The sequence below is a fragment of the Protomyctophum bolini genome (assembly GCF_963924005.1).
Source record: "Protomyctophum bolini genome assembly, chromosome: 4".
NCBI classification, from domain to species: domain Eukaryota; kingdom Metazoa; phylum Chordata; class Actinopteri; order Myctophiformes; family Myctophidae; genus Protomyctophum; species Protomyctophum bolini.
This window is the reverse complement of record NC_137865.1, coordinates 34,677,428-34,704,381: the sequence shown is the minus strand read 5'-3', so window position 1 is coordinate 34,704,381 and position 26,954 is coordinate 34,677,428. Positions and strand designations below refer to the sequence as shown.

Below are 26,954 nucleotides of genomic sequence, written 5' to 3'. Positions count from 1 at the left end.
AACCCCAGTCCCTGGTTAGGACTTTCTATACAAATTTGAACTAAAGATTATTGTTTACAAAAAATACATGCAGATGCATCTAATCTAATAATATACTAGATACATTTAATAATATAATATAACAGACTTACAATACCCATTACATTGACCTATACAATATATATATATAAACATAATCACTCAGGTAACCAGTCAGACACTATACATGTGACGTGAGCACAGTTGATTTGAATTCAACCATAGTTTGAGTACTCTGTAGAACACATTACCATCCGTCTCTAGTTTTAGACCCGTAGGCAAGGAGTTCCAAAGGTTTGCCCCCTTTACTGAGTGCGAAAGAATTACACCTGGGAACAATACAGTTACCACTTGTTGAGGCTCGTGTACATAGTTGCTCTACCAGAGCTCGGAAGACTATCAACCAGTCCAGAGAACAAAGGTGAAACATGACCATGTAAACATTTAAAAACCAATTTGATGGTAGAAAAATAACACAAAATGTTCAAAGAGACCTCATATGTTGATAGATAGATATTTTTAGAGATAGACAGATAGATGATAGTATAGATGGATGGATATATAGAATAAACAGAGAGAGAGAGAGAGAGAGAGAGAGAGAGAGAGAGAGAGAGAGAGAGAAAGTGAGACGTCAAGACAACAGAAACAGCTAATAAATGACAGAAAATAAGCGAGGAGTGGAACAGGGAACGATGGAGAGAGAGAAATGAAATCAGGGGAGTGAGCAAACAGTGAACAGAGAGAGAAAAAGAGAGAGGAAGAGAGAGAGAGGGAAGAGAGGGCATGCAAGACAAAGGAGAGAGAGAGAGAGGTTTACAAGCGAGGAAGAGCACAAGAAAGGAGTAATGAACAAGGGAATGAGAGAGTGTCAGAGTGATAAAGAAAAATGAGACCTAATGAAAGGAAAACCCAGTGAGGTGGACACACGACGACAGATATAAAGACCATGAACAAAAGGCAGAGAGACAGAGGATAAAAGGGAGTGATCAATTATACTCTTTTTATCGGGTGGATTCACCCGCCACAGCTTGTAAACTCCATGTTCTTATCTTTTCTTAAGGTTCAAAGGAGAGTGGAAGAGTTTGAAGTGAAGTAACTGACAGAAAACCGTGAAAGTGAAACGCCATGCAGTCACCAGCAGCACCATCTTCATAATAGATAAATACGCAAACAGAGTTTTTGTCATTTTATTATTATAAAATTGTCATTAAAATAATCGTCGGCCTGACTAATAGCATACATTTTAGGCCAGGCCCAAATACATCGGGCTGGGGCTACAAATGCATTTGCCTGTGGTTGCATTATTTTGTCCTGTACATTCTTGCATACACTGCACTTTACTGTGCGTGTGTGTGCACATCTGTGTGTTTCCTCCTCAAAAGTGCAGTCATAACTGCATCATGCTAGCATACAGCCTGTGTGTTTGCCTTGTACAGGATGTACAATGATGCTATATTTGGGGACCCGTGCTTACACTCTGAGCTGCCAAACCCACTGCTATTTGCAGAGTAACTTCACATACTGTACACACCCAGATCTCCAATTATAGCCTGGCTCAAGCTACTGTTCTATATTGTTACACTGATATCAAGCATCACCAAATCTGGGCCGTCTGTTAAGAGGTCTTTCTCTTGAAAGTGGAACTCATTATCATAGCGGTGCATAGCAATAACATAGAGTATGATTTTAATTTAACGCCAGTGGAGCCAAAGGCAAAGTTCTGCATGCACAGACAATAATTCAGTCAGATAACTCACGGATAGATTGAACAAATAATTTATCATAGAATAAGAATACAAGTGTGCATATACCCTAACATTTTATCTTGGCGTTCGGCTCTGCTACATTTTTCTCCCTGCTCGGCACAATTATACAGCCATCATTAACCATTAAAACACATTGAGCGCCGCCTGCTGGTGGTATGGCGCTTCAGTGCCAGGGATTTCTGCCCATTCCACTATGACGTGCTTCCGATTTTGGCTTCCATCTTAGATGCTAAAGCATAGCGCCAATGCTACCGATCTAAAATGAGGTCCCCCCTAAAATGATGTTCCCATCGCGCTCACCGGATAATCACAAAAGACCTCCGAACATCGCGGATCTGTTCAACACCACGGACAGCGCTATAGTTTTTTTTTTAAAAGCCTCCAAAGGCGCGGCCTAAACAGAAGCCAGTGTGGTTGAGTGAAAACAAACGGTGCGGGCGTGGCCCTAGCAACGGTGCATAGCAACCGGAGCGGTTAAAAAAATGAAACAGCGAGGCAATGTTCTAGCGATATTAAGCGCCTTATAAGACGAGCCTGCTCGTCATGCGTACCCAGCGCATGGCGCAAAATGAATTACTCAGGACGAGTATACGGTCCCAACGTGTTTTAAGAGCAGGGAGGTAGATACAACAACAACTCCCCCCCATGAGGAACAGTACTATAGCAGAGCCCACTGGTGGTGCTGGGGTAGCGGTGGGAGCAAATAGCGCATAACAACACGAGGAACCATATGCAGAGGAAGGAACGCAGGAAGAATCCAGACCTAGGTGACCTTAAATACCCCCCCCCCCCCCCCTGATTGGTCAGCTGATTGCCAGCGAATTACATGTGGGTCTTGCATAACACTGAATGAGCCCCTCGAGTATATCTGACTGAACAAACTCCGCAAGCTACATGTCATCAATCCTGTTATTATTCCACTCCATTATATTATATTCAAGAGCCAAAAAGAGACATTTGATTTTGATAAGGTTTGTCAGTGTGTGTGTATGTGTTTTAACCTGCTTGTATAGCCATCCTCGAACCACTACAGGGACGTTTGGGTTTCTCTTGATTGACTGATCCCTCTTCCCAAAGCTGTGAACCCTGCCAGCTGATCGGGACACCTGCAACACACACACACACACACACACACACACACACACACACACACACACACACACACACACACACACACACACACACACACACACACACACACACACACACACACACACACACACACACACACACACACACACACACACACACACACACACACACACACACACACACACAAGGTGCTGTTCAGAATGCAGTCAGCAAATCCCGGACAAATACCCACACACGCTTCAGGGGTGACTCGTCTATACCGGCTATACCGATAGTAGAACAGATTGCACAGAATTTTGCAGGCAGTTTAGTTGCTTTTTTTGGCATCCCAAGTTGTTGGAAGCCTTTTACAACCAACCTATGTACATGTCCTAGACTGTTACAACCAACCTATGTACTTATGTCTCACGCACGCACGCACGCACACACGCACGCACACACCTTTGTGTTTACTGTGCTTATCCCAGCTGCAGACTAAAGATGTCCCTTCTCGTTTTCCATCTCTCGCGAGAGCCGAGAGCCGGTAGAAGCAGTTTTTTTTTTTACCCTCATGTGTATTGACCACATACACATGACCAAGCCGGTCATGTGACGCACTGGTGGGCACAGTGCGTCTGCTATAAAATACCGTCTTTGCCTGGGCTTCGACGAGACAACATTGCTTATCTAGCTCCAGCGGTTCGTTACTATCTTGTTAGTTAACTTTTGCTTATTCTTTGGTTTATTTGTAGCGCCCTTCGGGAAGGAGTGTTAGGCCCAAGTTATAGTTTTGACCCTTTGTTATTGGTTAGGTGAAGTTAGTTTTGTTTGTCTCATTTTCTTTTGGGAACACCCCACCACTGTAAGGCCTCACTCACACCTAAGACACACGCAATACACACTTGTGTCCTGTGTCTTCTGTGTGTCGCCTCAATGCATTTCCAATGGGAGTCACATGGTCTCATGGTTGGACACAACCTTGTTGCAAAGGGGGTGCAGAAGACAGACTGCAACAAGGTTTTGTCATGAAACCATGTGACTCCCATTGGAAATGCATTGAGGTGGCCATGACACACAGAAGACACAGGACAGGTGTGAGCGAGGCCTAAGTCTTCAACACTATTCTGCTCTAATATCCTCCTCTATAACTAATACTGCTTATTAGTAATCGTTATTATAAATGATAGCCAATGTACTTGAAAGTCGATTAACTTCCATCATGTATTTATTGAGACATTTGTACTGAAAACAACTCTTTTGTAACTCTGTAACTTTTATGCTTTTAGTGCAAGTAAAAGCATTTTCGAATTTGCAGTGAGGTTTCCTGTCCATTTTATATGTTATTTGTACCTTTACCCCTAGACGAATTGGTCCGTAATAAGGGACTAGAGGAGAAGAGATCATTCTATGCTTGGTATAGCGGCTCGGGTTGTTGCACTGTGTGTGTGTGCGTGTGCGTGTGCGTGTGCGTGTGCGTGTGTGTGTGTGTGTGTGTGTGTGTGTGTGTGTGTGTGTGGTAAAGGTGGGCTCAGTGGAGTGGGACTGGAGTAAAGGATGTGTGATGGATGTCTTGTCATCTGGCAGAGCGTGCAGGCAGAGACACATATTCAATCTCTGTCCCCAGGGCACCTGTTGATAGGCTGGGAGGAGATTCCATGCCACATGGGGCCGCAACGGTGAATGTATGTGTGTGTGTGTGTGTGTGTGTGTGTGTGTGTGTGTGTGTGTGTGTGTGTGTGTGTGTGTGTGTGTGTGTGTGACAGAGAGAGAGAGAGAGAGAGAGAGAGAGAGAGAAAGAGAGAGAGGTGTGTGAAAGAATGAATGAGGGGAAAGAGATGGTAGTGTTCAACCAGACAGAAAGAAGAGAAAGAGGCAAAAGGGAAAGATGGACGGAATATACAGACGGACACACCTCCGCCTAAAACTCACTGACCTTGGACGTGGAGGTGGTGTCCACTGTGGAGGAGGTGACAGAGGTGGAGGTGTCACTGATGGTGGTGCTGGACGGGCGGAACTGTTCCATCCCTACTCCTCCTACTCCTCCTCCTCCTTCGTCTCCTCCTGCTGCTGCTGCCAGGGGTCTGGCTGCCATCCTGAGAGAGGGGGCTCTGCAGGGAGAGGAGACCACAAATAGAACAAAAAACGCCTCTCAAACACCACAGTCGCCATGGATGGAGGCCTATTGCAATTATTTGAGATACTGATCGCAATGTCTGCATGATCTCCGTAATCGTTTCCATGCTGAAAAGATTTCCACACAACACGCTGTGTTATATTATGGCCTATTTTGGCCGCAGTACGTTATTGTTGTTATTATTTATTTGGAACATTGGTATAGGTCATTGTGAGTCAATTATTTGTTAGTTAGTCCCCACTGTCTGACTGCAACAGACCAGTCCCCACTGACTGACCGCAACAGACCAGTCCCCACTGACTGACTGCAACAGACCAGTCCCCACTGACTGACTGCAACAGACCAGTCCCCACTGACTGACTACAACAGACCAGTCCCCACTGACTGACCGCAACAGACCAGTCCCCACTGACTGACCGCAACAGACCAGTCCCCACTGACTGACTGCAACAGACCAGTCCCCACTGACTGACTGCAGTCCCCACTGACTGACTAGTCACTCGACAGAGTGCAGTTCTAGTTATTATTATTTTCTTTGTTTTCCACGCGCAACAAACTGCTCTCTCATTACCAACGATCCGGTTGTGAAGGTGAATATTGTGTGACTATACTTAAAGGTGAGTAAAACGAGTTGATAGCTGGCATGGGGGCAATTTTGATTCAATATTCCTGGCAGTAAATAAATGTGTTAATAGAGCAGCAGAGGACCCCAGGGCTAGGTGGTTCTTGCCGTGTCAAAAAATAGAGACAAGGGTGTCCATCAATGCACCGGGGAAAGCAGGCGGTCCCCTCACCTTCTTACACTCACAGCTTGTTAGGACAGCTTCATTGATACTAATGAGGATGTCACATTGTCACATAATCCAGTGTGATGCTCGGTTGCTAGACATGCCACTAGGACACGGTGAGAGAAAAGGGACAGAGAAATGGAAGGAGAGGAGAGAGAGAGAGAGAGAGAGAGAGAGAGAGAGAAACAGGAGAGAAGGGAAAGAATAGAGACAATAATGCGACACAGATGTGATCTGGATGAAACAGATACAAGAGGAGACATGATGACATGAAGACATGAAGTGATGGAGCTGCATGGAGACATTGTGCAGAGAGATAATGAGTGAGGGAATGATATACAGTATTAGCACTTTTTATGCCCTAGACTTTATCAAAATAAAGCAGATGAGGCAGATTTTACTCTGAAAAGCCCCGCCTTCCATTTCCCCCCAAACCAGGAGGTATAATGTTCCATTTACTACCTCACGCTAATAAGTCTGATCTCTCTTTAGAAGTGTTAATATTGCTCTGAGAAAGGCGTTGCCTATCAACAGACACTGTCAAAGAAATGGATTTTAGAGATCAGGTTTTATGTCATATAAAAAAGGACCAAAAGACGTCTCCAGACATCTTGGGCCTCCTACCGGTGTAATTATAAAGACGTGTGGGGACGTCTTGGGCACAAGTGTTAAGAGGAACGGACATGAGGGGACAAAAACTATGCAGGTAGGTAAGACGGCTTGAATTATTTACAGACACCAAGGAACCATATTAGACCTAGCAATTCTGTAGACTTAGATAGCATTTGATACAGACTTATAGCATGTTATGTAAACAGCATAAGTGCATTGTATGTAGTCATAGCACGTCATAGTACATAATGTATATCATAGTAGTATAGATGTATAGCTTATATACATAGTTTCATTATAGATATTCCACTGTTACTTTCTTAGCTTACGCATGTTTCATGATAAATGTTTTTATGTGATGTATTCCCCATGCTTTTTGTTCTTGCTTAATGTAAATCGCTCTGGATTAAGAGCATCTGCTAAATGCCTAAATTGTAAATTGTAAATTGTAGACCATTCCTTTATTTGCAGTGTCCGTGTCTGTCAACCACAATGGACATTCAACTTTCTATATACGAGTCACACTTTTAGATCCTGCTGAACTTGCAACTTTCTGTGTCTGCCCCATCTCTACGGTACGAGACAAGTACAGATGGAACACCATAGTAGTACGAGTCCCACTTTTTACAGCACATCGTTGCAGGAACTGAATGTGTCTTGTATGCTCCATATGGGTTTGTTATACAGTGCGCCGCTAATGTGGTTGTGCTCTATATAATGTATTCTTTTTTTAAATATTTTGTCTTTATTCGATAGTGACAGTGGCGAAAAGAAGGACCTGCAGCAAAGGCCGTCGGGATGGATTCAAATCCAGACAGACAGATCTACAAGCTCATAGCGCGGCACCGAGTGCCACGCTACGAGCTTGTAGATCTGCTATTTTTGAAAAATCTTGAAAATGTCAACACTGTCAAAATCAACACTGGTCCACTGGTATTGTACTGTGAGGACCATGTTTCAGGTCTCATAGTTATTCAATGCATGACACTGTGCCTCCTCTTCTCCATGTCTTCCCTCAGAGAGCAGTGAAGACTAATGTTCATGGTTTCATGCACACATTGAAATGAATACACATTCTGATTATTGTGCAACACTAACACTAGTAGATAACTTGCTACCAGAGAATGAGAGAGAAGAGAAAGGAGAGCATACATGGAGGACCAGAGAGAGAAACATCACACCCATTTGAAGGGAGGTACAGGCTTTAGTTTAGACATACTATTTGTCCGACTGTCATTAGACCGACAACCTACCTCAAACCCTAACCTCAAACACTAACCTAACCCTAACCTACCTCAAACTCTAACCTAACCCTAACCTACCTCAAACCCTTACATTACCCTAACCTACCTCAAACCTCAAAGGTCAGCGCATGTTTGACCTCATGTCCGACCGTTGTACCCGCATGTCGGTCCGTTGGTGTGTCTAATCTGCGTGAGCATCCCACGCTTCTTATCATCATACATCATCATGATGTAAAATAGACACTATGCCTAAATTCTTCAGACACTATGACGTAAAATTCTCCATTCATGTGAATTTAATGTTTGTGTCTAGGACAAAATAGCCGATTTGCTCAGACACATATGACGTAAATTCTCCATTCATTGTTAAACCCATCACACACCGTCTGCGGCACGACGCGTTGCGGCGCGGCGCCGCCTGGAAAATAGAACTGTGTTCTATCAGCGCGCCAGGCGACGCGACGCGGCGGACGGAGCCGGTGTGCGATAGGTTCATTGAAAATAATGGAGGCTGACGCAGCCGGTGTGTGGTGGGCTTCAATCGGAATTGAATCTGGTTAATGTTTGTGTCAAACGGAAATCTACACTAATAGCTGAATATAGGAGGGTCTAAGAAACCCTGCTGAAATGGAGAGAGAGAGAGGGGGGGGGGGGGGGGGTTACATGAGCACAGAGCCTCAGAGATGGAGAGAGACATGTAAAGAGCTGTAGTCCAAGGCTGTGATTGTCTTCATGGATCTCCCGTCAGAAACAAACTCAGTAATGTGTCAGGAAGGAACGCAATGGAGCCGAAGTTGATGTGGGTGAGAAAGCAACTGCAATCATAAATCTGCACACAATGCAGTAGTTTGGTTCATTTGGCATCATTTGAAAGACATAAGCGAGTGCTATTCTATATACCTGTACCCTCCCAGATGACAGACAACAAGCCTGCTAAACTGGACAGAAATGAGGAATTCTCTAGAACTTACTCTCACAAGGAAAACGCAAATAGCATTAGCAAAAATGTTGAAGGAAAATGGTGAACGTTTAGGATCGTTAAGGATCCATAAAAACGATGCCATGCCGTAAAAACGGTATCATTGTACTGTGATGAAACACAGGTGATTAAATGAGTCATAAAAAATGATATGAAAAAAATCGAATCATGTGGGCGTCGGCATCCGCTTGGGAACGGCATGGCTCCATGGTTAATCTGTAGCCTGTGACATCAGTCATCTGTGACGTCACTAGTCTTTGTATGACTCCACATTTGGATGGCAATGTTTAAGTTCTATAATCATTGACATCCATTACGAAGTGTTTACAGTCACAGATCGCTCAAAACGACATATGAAGACATAGAACGTTATAATGCGATCCAGCACCGCTAATATCATTATTTACTAGTGATGAACAATATAATCTGTAGCATAATCGGAATGGGACATATCGGTATTGGGACTGTGAAGTTGGCCGATTGGTCAAGGCTCCAAAGAGATGCAAAGTTTGGGCCGTTTTATTTTCGCCCAAACGAACAATTACAGTGCAGTATAAATAGTGATGGCCTTAAATAACAAATCAAAATATGACTTTACCAAAATAACAAAAATCACACTTTGACAGCAAACTAAACTAAGATTTAGTTTCCACCGATACTGGTCAGAATCGGTATCGGCGGATGTGACCCTGCAAAAAAAATTGGAGATGGGATATCGGTCAGAATTTCATAATCGTGCACCTCTATTATTTACCGGTTCTCCATCACCGGGCAACGCTTTGCTTCCGTGTTGTGACATCCTTCAATATTTTGCATCCACAGTAATCTTAACGACGATCTTTAGCAGTGTTTATCTCTGAATTGAGGTGATCATACAGAAACTCCATGATTAGAAGCTCAATAAAAAATCCCTGCGAAAAAATCCCTGCGTTTCAGGGCTTCTGAGGAAAATGAAAGTAGCTACCGAGTGCCCCCGGAAATGGTTGATTTTTACTACCGGTTCAGCAAATCAGCTGGTAGGCTTATCAATTTAGACCTGAGGCTGCATCGGTGTCGCCTTGTAGCTTTTAACCACTTTAACCATTATTTTAAACTTTAGCTGTTGAAAAATAGTATACAAGCTCATAGTGCAGCACTCTGTGCCGCGCTATGAGCTTGTAAATCTGCTATTTTTGAACAATCGTGAAAATCGTGAAAAAATCTTTGAATATATCGTTTTAGGTTTTAAACTCAAATATTTACTTCTGGAACAACATATTTTGAGATGGGGGTCCGTGGCCAAATACAGATAATGCTGGGGGTTCTTGACATGACATAGGTTTTTCAGAAAACTGTCACGATTTAGAAGACATTTGTAGAATCAGGTATCAGGTCTAAATGGGTTAAGTGAGGGTGAGTCGTTCGGTGCTAGCTTGCCACCATTGGTGTGTGAATGTGGAAGTGAGAATGCTGCTGTCGACTGTTCGCCGCTTCACCTCCCAATGTATGAATGAACACACCTTTGTAAAGCGCTTTGAGCACTTACAAAAGTGCTATAAAAATGCAATTCATTATTATGACTAGACCGGTGCCCGGCTATAGAGCACCGAGTCGATGGAAGTTGGAGATCCATGCCCCACCCGGCTATACAATACCCGTTGTACCCGTGTCAGAGTACCCGCTCCACCCATCTGTGTCCCTTATATGCCCATATATGGAGATTTCTGTATCTATCCCCTTTATGTCCCTTTATTCCTATATGGAGTTCTGAGTTAGGCATGCCCAGATATGAAGTGTGTTGCCTAATCTCAATGTGACGTCATGGAATCTACAGGTGAGGTGACTTAGGCTCATTAGGCACTGGCAGAGCCTGACCAGACAGAGCCTTTTGTGGTGGTTCTGGACAACCGTGTATCTGACCAACTCGACACTGGGCACTGCACTCCCTGTGGTGGTGTGGAACGTGTGTGTCAAATTTGAAGTCGTGGAGACAGAGACGTGGTGCATTTTTAGTAGGATTATCTCATTTGTATAAATTTGGAGAGGCTAAGCCTTTTTCTCGTCAGGGGATGGCCAGTGCAGGAACACTCAAATTCAACTGGGTTTTCGCCTCAAATATCCCCCAGTGGCCTGGCCAGGGGATAGGCTACCTTTCACACCTTAAATGGACATACATGATGTGTAATAGGACGTTTTGCATAATTATTTTAGCTCCATAGAGTGGGGGGGAGGAGTGGAGAGATAGGCCGATAGATCACAGACACCTCTAAAAAAAAAAAGATTATATACTGTATATATATATATAACAAGAAATCCACACTGTTATGGCAACCGTCAACAAAAGTATTTTTCCGTTGACCCAGTAATGTCCAGCACTCCCCCACCCCCCCTACACCCCTCAGTAAACACACTGCTGACGCAGCTGTCCACACACACACTAGAAATCAACAGGCTATGGTGGAGGACAGAGGGCTGGGGTTAGACAAACGTACAGTAGCTACAGGACGGACGGACGGACAGCAGACAGACAGACAGACTTGACACCCAAATGCAGTCTATGACCAACAACAACAACAACAGCAAGTGAAATGGTGAGTTGTGTGGACAAACTGGACATGGCAACGAGACAAGAGTTGCTGTGACGACGTATAGACAGCAGAATATCATTGAACACACCGTAGATACCCAAGACTGACTATATATCACTTTACATCATCGAACCGTTTTCCATGATGTTAGGAATTCAACAGACGGACGTGACTTGACAGATAGACAGAAACAGGCAGGCAGACAGATCGACAGTAGTGTGTCTGTGTGTGTGTGTGTGTGTGTGTCTGTGTGTGTGTGTGTGTGTGTGTGTGTGTGTGTGTGTGTGTGTGTGTGTGTGTGTGTGTGTGTGTGTGTGTGTGTGTGTGTGTGTGTGTGTGTGTGTGTCTGCGTGAGTACAGTATTGAGGGACGCTCTTATCATACATCATCTCATTCCGGCCAATCACAATTTGCGTCCTCACTTTTCCATCTTTACTTTTCTGTCCTCACTTTTTGAGGGGCGCTAGCCCCTCCTATATTCAGCTATAGCGTAGATGCTTGTCCTAACACAAACATTAAATGCTATTGGCTGGGTTTATAGATGTACCACGCAATGCCTACCATACCAGGCCTCAGGCCTGAGGCCTACCATTGCGTGGCACTATGCACTATGCACAAAATGTCTATGATCACAGGCTTCTGTGTGCGGCCTAGAGGGCATCTGAGCATGTGCAGCACTACAAGTCTTACACCATGAGTTTGTGAAACCCAGCCATTGACAATTAATGGAGAATTTACGTTGTGTCTGAGCAAATCTGTATTTTTGTCCTACACAAAGATTAAATTCCCATTGAAAATGAATGGATGATGCACAATGATAAGAGCGCCCCTCACTTCACCTCACAAAATAGTTTTCCAGGTACATGAAAGTGAAATATAGTGTATGAAATATAGTTTTGCAGGTATGGCCCGCAGAGATCCAGATGGGGCTGTTGCGACATCTTATTCTGGGACTGTAGCAATAAATCACTATTGTACCTCTCCAGGCTAAACCCATTTAGACCTGAGAGCAGATTCTACACTAAATCCTGACAGTTTTCTGAAAAACCTATGTTTCCATGTCAGTGGTGTTTCACGTCAGTGGTGTTTCACTGTTTCATCATTCTCATGTCAAGGACCCTCAAAAGTATATATACCGTATTGCGCCGAATATAAGACCACTCTGATGATAAGACGATCCCCATTTTTCAAGACTCATTTGTGGAAAAAGAACATTGAATGTCAAATAGTCTCCGATTATAATACACCGTATTTTTGGATATTTCTATTGAAAAAAAACGTAGTCTTCAGGTCAATAGGGTAATTGGCGGCCGACCCTCTTTTGAAAAGATGTTGTTCCATGAGCGCAGAACGATGATGAGTCAGAGAAAAGAGAGAAAGTGAGGGAGAGAGAGAGATGGTGTCAGACAGCGAGGGAGACGCTCAAGGAGATGAACAAGATAATGTTACTGATTTCTTTCAGACCTCCAGTTCTAGGCACACAGAATGGGGGGACTTTTTATTATTTCCAAACTATAAGGTATATTTATGACATAGTAAAATGTTGAAAATGAGTGGTATTCCCCTTTAAATAAACGAGAAATATATATTTTCTTTAACTCAAACTGGCCATGATAAGCTGGCACTTTTTCATGAGCAAATAACACTTTGTTTATCCAAATCACCACTGTGCAGAATAATTTAAATCTAAAAGATCCCACTACTGTACTTAATGCCACATTTATTTATACAGTAAATCTCGTGTTAACCAGCTTACATTGCACACATTATACTGTACAGCATGTTTCTCCTCAACACTGTTTATCATTACTGTACATTGCAAACTTTTCAGATTAACAAATAATCCTACAGTTTTGCAAGGAAGTGTATAGTGTGACTTTAGCGAAATCAGCACTCGGCAGACTGCTTCAAAACTAAATTAACCTAAGGCGCTCTCTGCTATACCGCCGCATAGCAAACTCAATCTGTGAACCTAAATGACTCATGCAAACTGTGCGAAGAAGAGCAATCATTTTATCCAAGTCCCCAGTGGCTGTAGCATTTCCACTGTCTCCCAGCTCTTAGCCCCGGGGCCAGTGTGAGGAGAATGGGGTCTGATGTCGGTCCCTATACTCTCCAGGCGTGTTCTGGGCTACAAAGGAGACTTTACAAAGGGACATCAGGGACGAGGAGCCCCTTAGGACTGGCTAATACTCTGGGATTAGATGGAGAGACAAAGTGGACATGAAAGCCAGAGGAGGAAGACGGAGGAGTGTATACGAAGGCGGTGGGCTCAGTATGACTTTATTTCATTTCATTTCAATTCAATTCAATTCTATTAACCCATTTTGATCAGATTCTAAAAATGTCTTCTACTGTACATCCTGACAGTTTTCTGAAAAAGCTATGTTTCTATGTCAGTCGTTCTTCGATTTTTCAAAAATAGCAGACCTACAAGCTTGTAGCGCACCACTCGGTGGCGCGCTATGAGCTTGTAGATCTGCTATTTTTCAATAGCTAAAGAATAACATAATGCTAACACCAAAAGGGGTTCCCGCCCAAAATGGGTTAAAGTGTAACATCACAAGTTTTCTCAAGACACTTTACATGTAGAGCAGAAAACCGACAGAGATCCCACCCAGAGCAAGCAATATTCCTACAGTGGTAACGAAAAAATCGATCCCTTAGTTAGGAAGAAACGTCAAGCAGAACCCGACTCTAGGAAGGGCGGCCATCTGCCTCGACCGTGTCAGGGGAGATAAGTAGAAAGAAGGAGAGACAGGGGAAGAGTACAGGCAAGTAATAGTGTAAGATAATATAATATGGTATAACAATGTACGATTCTATGATGGTTTCTGAGGTGATATACTTGGAACACGAATCTTGGGAAAAAAATACTGTTTTATCGGTTTTCCCTAGCTGAAGTAATGGGTAATGGGGACACATTTATGCTAATTTCCAACTATTCTTTTTTTTTTTATTATGGGACTCCACTGAAATAGCATTGCATGATTCATAGTCCCAAAAACTCCTTATTGATCTTATACTGCTACTTACTTATACTGCTTATACAGTAAATATTAATAAGGCTATATTGAATTCTCAACTCCTGGAACATCCCTGCACAGCATCGGACTTGGCAAAGTTTAATGCTGTGGCTGAGCCACATCTAGCCAAGTGTTGTAACTGACTGTCTTGTGGACACGACAAGAAGAACAACTCCTGGCCACGTTTAATTATGAACAACCACTGTAAGATTATATGACAGAAAATAAGGAAAAACACAACACGGCTCCTTTAAAACACTCTTGCGAATACAAGCGGCCAAAATGAGTTTTCTCCGACGGGTGGCTGGCATATCCCTTAGAGATAGGGTGAGAAATTCAGTCAAGCGAGAGAGACTCGGAGTAGAGTCGCTGCTTCTTCGCCTGGAAAGGAGCCAGCTTAGGTGGTTTGGGCATCCGGTTAGGATGCCTCTCGGGCAAAAATATTTTTATTATCGACGTTTGCCTGTAATCTAACCTATGGCTACCACATCAATACAGCATGGAATTGTGGACAAAGTCCTATCCAACGACGACAAAATATTCTCATGTAAAAAAAATGCCGAAAAAATAATGGGCCTCGATATAAAAAACTGCTCAAATTTAATGAGCACAGCAGCCTCCAATTACCTCACTTTCAAATCACATCAAATGCAATTTTCAGATTACAATAGCAGAGGCACTAATATGGATCCATACTGCACGAGTTGAGGACCAAAGTGCTGGCCTGTGTCACATTTGGAGAAAGTAATTTCTGATACAGACAATCTTTTAAAATCACCCTATCCTTGTTGATATAATGCCATTTAGGTCAATGATATAACATTATGTAGTGATATAACTATATTTATTGAAAGGATTTCCAGCACAGGATGAAATCCTCTAGGCCAGACCCACAACAGACACAAATACACATTAAAATATACATTCATATCTCTTTTCTCCTTCTACACTTTACATATAAATAGCAGCCCGTCTGCCAGCCTATCTGCCAATCAAATTCCGTGTCTCATCTTGGCACAATTGATGCAAGAGCACCGTGAGACTCTACCGACTACCTGTGTTGAGCTACCTGCCACCTAGCATGCTTTCTCACAAACAATGCTGCAACCAAATGTCAGCAAAATTCAAAGCACATACTGTGTACTGTGTACTTCTCATGATTTCCTGTTCTGTAAATCAGTCAAATTAGCAGTTCCAACATTGCATCGTCTTTTAGGTCTTAATTTGGCTAGGTGCACAATCCCAACCTGTAATCCAAACACAATCCTCTTGAATTGAAAGAAACATCATATTTCATACTGTTATGCAATGATGTTTTTCCAATAAACTTGAACCTGGTTTCCATATGCAAAAAGCCTCAGTTATAGTTCAGCAGCTGTTGTTATTATACACAGATGCATTCCTGCCTCCACAATGATGTGGTAAATACAGCAACTATAATGGGATATCATACAACAATATCCACAACCGCAATACAAATATGGTACGTATAATATGGTCTAAATTGCCAATATTTACACAGCTTTTCTATTCATAATATTCACTGAGGCCAATCAGAGCAGTATATAAGAGCATAATAGGTGGATTCCCGCCGGGGACCCTGTGGGCACTGTGTTCTCTCCTCCGCATCATCAGTGCCCTGTGTGGAGTTTGCATGTTCTCCCTGTGTTCTCAGGTAGGTACCCTCACAAAAAACATGCAGTAATCCTGGTCTCTAAACTGCCTCCCCCTGGCCAGTCGGGGCGCCTGATGGAGGGGAAAGGAACTGGTTGGAATAACGTGTTCCTTCCATCCCAGGATTACATTAAATAATTGACACTGGGTGAAAAAGTTGCAAAATCGTGGGATAAAAAATATATTCCAAAAAAACAAAGAAAGGCATTCTATTTCTATATGGAACAGGCTGAGAGGGACCAATATTTATCAAGACTGTTTTCTGATACGGTTACTGCACAATTCACTATATCATGCATCACGAAGAGGGGAATTAGATGAAAGGTGGATGAAGAGAAGAGATGGGCATTGAAGAGAGAGAGAGAGAGAGAGATAGAGAGAGGACTGCAGTGTGGGAGATGTTAAGAATCTCTGACCACAGGCACCTCCAAATCATTAAGGTCAGGTCCCTGTTGTGAAGTGGGGGATTTATTTAGGCAGCTTCTCTTCATGGTCAGTGTCCCTTTTGGAGACTACCATGCTGTACTGTGTGAATTACAAGAGAAGCATGGGCCATAATACAGCTTCTTTGATTTGTCTTAATTGATTTGTCTTAATACACTCACTGTGAAGAATTCTGAGTGTTCATTTAACTCTGAGAATGTACCAATATAACCTAAAAGGGTCTATTTGGTTACGTGTGTGTACACTCTCAGAGTTACAAATAGATACATAATGTATGACTTTACTGTGTAGAGAGAGACAGATGACTAGAGTGAAACAATGTTGAAATGATTAGCCAATGACCTGTGTTTCAGGTCATCCATTAGCCAATGACCTGTGTTTCAGGGCATCCATTAGCCAATGACCTGTGTTTCAGGTCATCCATTAGCCAATGACCTGTGTTTCAGGTAATCCATTAGCCAATGGCCTGTGTTTCAGGTCATCCACATTTCAATCCACGTATAAGACATCAGAAAATACTGATGCTCGAAATACTCGTGCTGGAAATGTTTGAAAATACACCTTTCATGACTGTGATTAGTGCACTGTATAAAAACAGAAGAACAACTCTTCTTCATTCATTGCAGGATGTGATCAGACTGCATCAGCAGTACCTACTGTAAAATAAGGGCCTTTCTCGGCCCCACCCCTCTCCAATTGTTTATATTGTGTTTAGGTTCCAAGATGGCCCACTGGACTGCGTTCACACATTCAAGACACCTGTCTTGTGTCTGTCTTGTGTCTGTGTTTAATGGCCGCTCCAATGCATTTCCAATGGAAGCCCATATGGTTTGACCAAACATTTTGTTTGATGGGGTGAGGGGGGCAGAACACATCCATCAAAGCTGTGTTCAGACACAAGTCAGGTGTCAGACACAAGGCAAGTGTCTTGAATGCAGTTCAGTAAGGGCATATGTCGACCCCAAACGCTCACCTCTGCCCCACCCCCTCCTGGTGATGCGGCCATCTTGGAAACACAATATAACACACAATATAAACAATGGGAGAGGGGTGGGGGCGAGAAAGACCCTTATTCAGGTGTTACTGTGCAATACTTTAAAACACAAGCCTAAAATTGATGATATTTGTGCCGCCCTCGTTGAAAATAATATATACCAAACTCTACCTTGTCACACTCCAGGGATGCATGAACAGCGCTCGAGCACTGTTTTCTGCCCCCTCAATGACGCCACTCTCCTAGTCTACACTCTACAGCAGTGTTTCCCAACCTTTTTTAGGCCAGGTCACACTTTTCATAGCCAAAATATGCCAGGGCACACCTAGATATACGGGGGGTGTGTGTGTGTGTGTGTGTGTGTGTGTGTGTGTGTGTGTGTGTGTGTGTGTGTGTGTGTGTGTGTGTGTGTGTGTGTGTGTGTGCGCGCACGCACGCACTCACTGCTGCTACAATTTATTTGAAACCAGAACAAAAATATGTGACCAGGGACAGTGGTTTGATATACAAGGGGGACATGGTCATTTTTCAGTTCTTTACATATTATGAAACTGCACACTGTAACCTTTCATATGATCTATTGCTCATTGAAATTGGGGGAAAAATGAAGAAGATATGACCATTTGAAACTTGTTTAACTGGAAACACCAAAGTACAGAATTTGCCGTTTTAAGATTTCATAGTATTTAGCATCTCTGAGCCCAGGAATGGGTGTGACAATAGATACTTGTCTCCACCCCTAGATACTTGCATAAACACTCCCCCCATCCTCTAACCACTCCACACTGTCAACTGCACAGAATGACTTGAGTTGACACTTAGTAAAAGAGGAATAAGGACATCTAGAACTCTTAGAATAAAAATAAATAGAGATGAGAAAGTATCAATATTGCAATATAGAAATATAGGACGGACGTTGTTTAGTGTATGTTTTGGTAATGATACAATCTAAAAAGTAACTAGTATGCTGGAGTAAAACTACTTGCAGCAAGTAGGCTATAATTTATTCCATGAAGTTACTTGTAGTTTTAGACCCATGCTTTTAATTGCTAAATAAAATGCTGTATGTTTACATTACATTATTAATATGTACAAAGGTACCTTTTTACCCCTAAATGCATGGCTTGAATCAGCCATGCACTGATGTGAAAGAGTCAAAACCTTACCAACAGAAAGTCAGGGGAAAAAATACCTTAGACGTGTGTTATGATCCTTCCACTTTTAAGAAGATCACACCAGGATTTGTACTACACTATGTCTTCACATTCAATATTTGAGCTGTTCTTCTAACAACAATGTCATGGATTGATCAAATTATATAAACGACGGATTTCACCGCGACGCGTGATCACGCATGGATGTCATGGATTGATCAAATTATATAAAAGACGGATTTCACCGCGACGCGCGATCACACGCGATGTTATTCATTCATGTATTGATCATCAGGCAGCAGCATCCAATGGTAATAAAGTTACAAAGATTAAAACACAGTGATAAACATGCACATGTGTGCACTGAAATAAAGGGCAGAAGAATGGATTTACAACTAAGACAATCTCGTCAGAACGCGTGTGGTGTGGAGACCTCAAACAAACATTAAACTGGCAGCAACTTTTTTTTCTTCAGTGGACGACGGGTAAATCAGTTAATTTATACTTTTATTACAATACCCAACAGCATCATATCAAGTTAACAATAATGCTGATGTTGTAGGCTATTTACTATTGTCACAGAAACACACTGCACGGCTACTGTAACTGGAGAACAAAGATAGCTACGGCCAATCGAAACGACTCTATGTAAATACGTGCAGGAATGTTCACACCCCCAAAATACGGCAAATAATCTGTAATTATAGAGACATTTTTGCAATGTAAATACAACGACTTAATGACACTAAAACGACTTTCTGATGGAATAATAACATTCTTTAACATTCCAACTGTGTTAATGTGGCTAAAACCGAAAACCACCAAAAGAATAAAATAATTCTATTTTGGTCTATTGTGAGATTTAATTAGTGCCGACTTGTGGTTGAAAATACTGGCACTGGTCACATATTTACTCACATTTAGGCCTACACAAGATGTAATAAAGAAATGCTAGGAATCTAGGTTGGTTTATATATACACCGGTATACCTATATTATTTCCTGTCTGACCTACAAACGCTTTCATCACGTCGCGCATGATCAATAATAAAGTTTGAGTGCATGCACTGCACACACATTAAGTTAAGAACGTCATCACACTGCTATGTACCTCGCTCAGTGAGTGAGTGAGTGAGTGAGTGAGTGAGTGAGTGAGTGAGTGAGTGAGTGAGTGTGTGTGTGTGTAGCAATCTGGCCACACTGAATCACACGCGGTGAACCGTTGGTTCAGCGCAGTCAGGCAGGACTCCTTTCCATAAACGTTTGGCAAACTTAAATAATTGTTTGTGACAACAACGAACGTTTTCTAAAATGAAGGATCTGGCTCTTCTCTGCGTGGCACGTTTCTGTCGCCTGTGTGCCGTCAAACATGCAGTCGAGTGCAAGCGCTGTAGCTCCGCCCCGCTCCCAAGACGATTTACAAGTACACCTCACGTCACTGTGTGGGTTTATAGCTCAGCTCAGCTGTATTCTACACGAGAACAAGTAGCAGGCTGCTCTGGACCGGACGGAGCGCACAGAGCCATAAAGCGGTGTTTTTAAATACAGTACCTGCAAGGCAAGTAGGGGTGATGTGATGGTTGGGAATCACTGGTCTACACCACTCTGGTGTTTCCTGCCCCCTCAGTGACGCCACTCTCCTAGTCTACACCACCAGGGGTCACCTCCTAGTCTACACCACCAGGGGTCACCTCCTAGTCTACACCACCAGGGGTCACCTCCTAGTCTACACCACCAGGGGTCACCTCCTAGTCTACACCACCAGGGGTCATCTCCTAGTCTACACCACCAGGGGTCACCTCCTAGTCTACACCACCAGGGGTCATCTCCTAGTCTACACCACCAGGGGTCACTTCCTAGTCTACACCACCAGGGGTCACCTCCTAGTCTACACCACCAGGGGTCATCTCCTAGTCTACACCACCAGGGGTCCCCTCCTAGTCTACACCACCAGGGGTCATCTCCTAGTCTACACCACCAGGGGTCATCTCCTAGTCTACACCACCAGGGGTCATCTCCTAGTCTACACCACCAGGGGTCACCTCCTAGTCTACACCACCAGGGGTCATCTCCTAGTCTACACCACCAGGGGTCATCTCCTAGTCTACACCACCAGGGGTCACCTCCTAGTCTACACCACCAGGGGTCATCTCCTAATCTACACCACCAGGGGTCACCTCCTAGTCTACACCACCAGGGGTCATCTCCTAGTCTACACCACCAGGGGTCACCTCCTAGTCTACACCACCAGGGGTCATCTCCTAGTCTACACCACCAGGGGTCACCTCCTAGTCTACACCACCAGGGGTCACCTCCTAGTCTACACCACCAGGGGTCATCTCCTAGTCTACACCACCAGGGGTCACCTCCTAGTCTACACCACCAGGGGTCACCTCCTAGTCTACACCACCAGGGGTCATCTCCTAGTCTACACCACCAGGGGTCATCTCCTAGTCTACACCACCAGGGGTCACCTCCTAGTCTACACCACCAGGGGTCACCTCCTAGTCTACACCACCAGGGGTCATCTCCTAGTCTACACCACCAGGGGTCACCTCCTAGTCTACACCACCAGGGGTCACCTCCTAGTCTACACCACCAGGGGTCATCTCCTAGTCTACACCACCAGGGGTCATCTCCTAGTCTACACCACCAGGGGTCACCTCCTAGTCTACACCACCAGGGGTCACCTCCTAGTCTACACCACCAGGGGTCACCTCCTAGTCTACACCACCAGGGGTCATCTCCTAGTCTACACCACCAGGGGTCATCTCCTAGTCTACACCACCAGGGGTCACCTCCTAGTCTACACCACCAGGGGTCATCTCCTAGTCTACACCACCAAGGGTCATCTCCTAGTCTACACCACCAGGGGTCACCTCCTAGTCTACACCACCAGGGGTCATCGCCATGTTAGCTTGTGGTGGACATTTCTGTCAACGTTCCATTTTTGCCACAAAAATGAGTGGACAATAATATTACTACTTACCAGAAAGTGAATCACATGAATAGATAGCCCTGAATGACCATAACGGGTCTGTACGTCTGAGTGTTCAAATGTAATCAAATGGACCCGGGTCCATTTGATTACATTTGAACACTCTCAGAGTTAAGGGCGTCCTTGCAAATACAAAAATAGAGAACTACTAGTACTAGTGGACTCCTAATGTGCCATAGTGTCATAATAACTAATTGCCAGACTTGACATTCAGTAAGTGGGTGTTATGATCAAAATAAGAACATTATAATGGAATCTAAAGTTTGCCACGGACAAGACCAAGTCCGGACATGTTGGTGACCCCTGTACAACACTCTGGGTAACAGGATCCTGTTGAGGATGAACGTTAGCACATACGTTGAGGCTCAGGGAGACCAAACCACAAACTCTGAGAACTGTGCAGAGTAGCTTCCTGTCAGAAACAATATACGTAGCAGCAGCTTTGATGGCGCAGCCCAGTGACCATTTCCTTTCCTTCTCTAAGCTTCCTTGGTAAGAAACAGGATATAGCAGCAGCTTCTACCTCTACTGGCTCAGAAAGAGCCACACGACATTCGGTCACACACACCTGAATTCCATTCCATGCTACCGAATGCCCAACGCACGCCAACAGCAATAAAACCTTGATATATCCATCAACAATTTGCCATTGTCGTAAGTTGGCAATAAACTTAACACTTTGTAGATTTACAGCAAACACAATATACAAGATTTTAAGAGCAATACAACTTGTAAACAACATACTTTCTTGTACTGTATAGACAATAATACATCCTCCTCATTAAACTGACTAAATTGTATTCAGACCTACAATATTGGATTAATTGGGGTGGGTGGCTAGTGGCTACACAAGTGATATTTCCTGGTATCCATAAAACGTGAATGAATTTGTCAATGAATAATAACTAATAACGATAATAAATTATAATGAATGAGAACTTGACGTGTCGTCAGTCACGTTCAGAGTTGTGTCCCTGGCAATTCCACAGAGGTCAACCATTCTCCATAGACTTCCCTGGAAAACATCCATCACCATAGGAAGCACAATATGCTACAATTAAGATGCCAATGAGACCAGACCATCACAATCTTTTTTTAACTTTGTATATAATTCCATAAAATCCCCATGCGGATGTTGCATGTGTTTATGAGCACAACATTTACATCGGAGAACCATGTCATTACTGTATAACAATCCAAAGACAAAACAAACACTCACTGTTCTTGGAGGAAAAAGTCAGAGTTTTCCTGAGACACCTGTCCCGTCACGGGATGCCGAAAAGTCGTAGTCCTCTGGTTATGGCTGTGGAGCGACAGAGCAGGACAATGAAAGAGGAGAGAGGGGAATTAGGGAGGGCAAAGAGAAAGAGGAGGGGGGGGGGGAGAAAGAGGGTAGGGGGACACAAAATTAGCAACCCTCAATTGTACTCTGCCAGTATGCGGTCACTGCGCTGGATTTTCACACACACACACACACACACGCACACGCACACACACACACACACACACACACACACACACCAACCCACCTTGCCTGCCTCCGGCCACAAGGCGATAATTCCCCCAAGGGTGCTGTAAAGCTTATAGAGTGAAGTCCCTCTCTCTCCACCCTGTTGATAGGGCGCTCGGCCCTGACTTTCCCAGGCGTGTGTAGAATGTGAGGGGAAGCTGTGTGCCGCCGCCTCTTGCCACACCCCACTATACCCTCTCATTGCCTTGTCCTGGACAGCATGCATGCACTGATCAGTCCCTCGCATCACAAACTGGTGTGGTCAGCATGAAATGACTAAGGACAGGGGCAGTGTGTGTGTGTGTGTGTGTGTGTGTGTGTGTGTGTGTGTGTGTGTGTGTGTGTCATTGGGCATTCAGCCATTCATGCAGTCATGCAGGGCCTCAGGCATGGTGTGAAAGCATACCACTGGCAGAGAGAGGTAAACAACACAGGGCTTGGCATTTTACAGTGTATGGTGTTGTTCGCTTGTTTGTGTGTTGGAGGGGGGGGGGGGGGGGGGGGGGTATATGCTGTATAAACGTAGCATTCAGTGTTCTTCAATTCAATAATTATAATACAGATCATCAATCGTTCAGAGTACAGACACAGTATACACTTGTGCCGTTCCCCCAAAATTGATTGATTGATGAACCCATTTAGACTAAAAAAACTGTTTTCTGAAAATCCTATGTTTCCATGTCAGTGGTTCTCAAACTTTTCCATGTCAAGGAGCCCCGGAATTATCTGTATTTGGTAGCGGACCACAATCTGAAAATATGTTGTTCCAGGGATTCCCCCAGAAGCAAATATTTTAGTTAAAATCGTTCGCTCTGAAAGAACATATATTCAAAGCTATGAGCTTGTAGATCTTCTATTTTTCAATAGCTGAAGTATAACATAATGCTTAGAACACCAAAAGGGGTTCCCGTCCTGAATGGGTAAAAATGATGTTCACATCAGAGCAATGTTCAACAAGTTGGGAGTTCAAGGGTCAGAGATGTACTAGAAACAGTGTATAGCACAAAGTTGGCATGTACAACGCCCCACACGTCCCAGACTCTTCTCCCTTCTGACTCCAAAACTATGGAATGCAACTTTCATCACAACTGCAGAGTGCAGACTCACTCCCAATCTCACATGAATCTTTCATTATATAGATATTCCACTGTACGTATGATTCATGATGACTATTTTTATGTATTTGATGTATTACCATACGTTTTTGTTCTTGCTTACTGTAAATCACTCTGGATTAAGTGCCTAAATTGTAAATTGTACACTTCTGATGGGCTGGACCATATACATATAATAAGTACCAGCTTAAATAAAACTACAATATATAAACCCAATAATATAATAAGTAATATAATAAGGTTAAATTGTTTATTTTTAATCTAAGGTAAAAAATTGACAAAAACATTTTGTACTTTTAAATGGGACATTCATTTTGCTAAGAGGTGTTTGTTCATTTCAAATGTGCATCTCAAAAATGTGCTGTATTTGGAATCAACATCCCATTCCGGTTTGACAGGCCTACTTTATATCTGGGCAACATTCCATTTTAATTATTGGCTAATAAATAATGATAAACTAATTATGATCCTTCTGTTACGGGCACCAACAGTGGAAATATGGATTAATTTAATAATTCAATATAGAATGGAAAAAACTGTCTTCCCTCTCTTGTATAATATCTTGTTGACTTAGCTTTTTTGTGTGTATAATCACGTGAAGGCTCCGACCCTCTTTTCTGCCCTGCTGCTGTTGTTTTTTAATTTTTGTTTGTCATAAAATTGATAAAACTGAGTGGGGTTGGAGTTGGGGTGTCGGAATATTGGTTGTCAGACTATTGGAATGGTCGGACCTTGTAGTCTGTACTGTACTGTACTGTACTGTACTGTACTGTACTGTACTGTACTGTACTGTACTGTACTGTACTGTACTGTACTGTACTGTACTGCCTCTCATCATGCACCTGTGCATGTGCTACACCGTGGTCAGTACTGCACTGGTGTTAAAAACTACTGCTGTTACACTAAAAACTCAGCTTCCCATCATGCACAGTGTCCACAGCGCCACTTTGTCACCTGTTGGTACTCTAAACAGACAGACAAAGAGACACACATTGCTGTGCCTTGGAGTGTCTGCACCACTCAAAAAGACATGGTATTGTTAATAGGATTGTAAAATGAATGAATGTATGGACAATAGAAAATATACTTAACGTGTGTGAATGCATTTATACAGTATGTAAAGTGTTTTAAGAATTCCATGTGTTGAACTTGAAATAGACAGAACTATACTATATTTCTGATGACAACACAGAGGACCAAAAATAAAAACATTTCAAAAATGAATGCAGATCTATTTTTGTAATGAAATAGACCATACTGCAACTGTTAAGATGCTACAATTGAGGCTTGCAACAGAACTTTTAGTTTATAACTTATAGTTAGAAAGTTCAGGAGAACATCTCATTTTGATGTGGTTGGGTGGCAAATGCTTCCAGAAGACCATTCCCTCGATATTCAGTACAGTTAGTGTCATAACAGTATGTACACTACGCAATACATTTGCTTTTACCATTATCATAAATAAATATGCAGTCGCTACACATTTATTACTCAAACACATACTAGCTATATGGCTTGCAATTAGAAATGTTTCATTTTCTTTTTAGTGTAGTTGAAAACACTTCCATTAAAGAAATGGATGAGGGAGAGAGAGATAGGCGCAAAGGCCCTCTCTCTCTCCCATCGGATCACTCATTGCTGAGCAATATGAGCATGCAGTATGCTACGATGTATTATTTAGAACTCCTGGTCTGATGAACAGCACGATCACAACGGAACCATTATCTGTCGGGGTGGCCAAATGGAGACGTTTTATTTACCGACTACCGTTAGCAAGCAAATACAACAGTGTTTAAGTCCGCCAGCTCTGGGAATTAACAACAGTTACATTACTGTGTACTTTTATATCTGTTTATAACATATCAATTATATAATCCACCATTCGACAGACGGGGAAGACAGATCCCGTGCCGTCGTTAAAATACAATGATAAAATACATACAGATGCAATGACCAAAGTTTGGCGCAAGCCCGGTGGCTGCCTGCCGACACCACACACCCCCCTAGCTATGGTGTAATCGCTTGTCGTATTGTTGGAGGAAAAAAAAGTGGCGATCACAACAACAGAGCGGAGGAGGAATGCACCTGCTAGCGCCACAGCCGCCATTGGAATGCATTGGGTCTCGATCAATTTCCCAGAACCCTTTGCATGCCAGTGCGACGGATGTTTTATCCGATGACATCATCAAAACGCGTCACCTATCCCACTCTGTCCGATGGAAGCCCTGTAAGTCTTAAAACTACTTGTGTAACTCGTTATTGGGAGGGAAGCTGTTCTACAGTCAATTAACTCGTGTTAGGGAGCAAAAGTGTTAAGGAACTATACCACAGTAATATTGCAGCCATTGCCATGCCAACACATCTCTCTATCCAGCACTGATCCATCCAGACTATTCACCTTAAGCCAGTTTGACTTGTTTCACACAATTCACTCAGCCAGAATGTATATGATAGCTAAAACAATAACCGATGTCTTCCTGGGTTTAATGAGTGAGAAGAGATGGTCACTAGGCCTACATAAAAACACAATACATTAAATAAATCACCAGTGTACTGAAGAGGGGAGTATACTAGCACAGTCCATGGGGATGTATGAATTAATAATTGCATAATATAGTGTGTACCATCGTTCTTTATACAGAGTGATATGCACTTTGATTCTACCAGCTGCCGTGCTTACTGTAATTAGAGCATACAGTATATGCTTTTACTGTATAATATGGTATGTTTTGTGTGTGCAAATTAAGTGGTGGGAGGGTTGAGGGCACAATGTACTGATGATATGTTGTGCGATATGCTCACCCCAGAACAAAACATACATTATGATTGATCACGTAGGTGTTAATTCATGTCATGGTATA

The 26,954-nt window shown here is 43.1% G+C and overlaps 1 protein-coding gene across 10 annotated transcripts in view; it reads right to left on the bottom strand.

Moving 5' to 3' along the window:
- Positions 1-26,954, bottom strand: part of LOC308314145 (pleckstrin homology domain-containing family A member 7-like) — a 140,432-nt gene that overhangs the window by 53,550 nt on the left and 59,928 nt on the right. For all 10 annotated transcript variants that reach the window (XM_080761575.1, XM_080761578.1, XM_080761579.1 and 7 more), the window contains 3 exons: positions 22,688-22,771; positions 4,789-4,963; positions 2,786-2,890 (listed from right to left, as the gene is read on the bottom strand). In XM_080761575.1, coding sequence (XP_080617701.1) covers positions 2,786-2,890; positions 4,789-4,963; positions 22,688-22,771 — 364 coding nt within the window. The remainder of the gene's footprint in view (positions 1-2,785; positions 2,891-4,788; positions 4,964-22,687; positions 22,772-26,954) is intronic.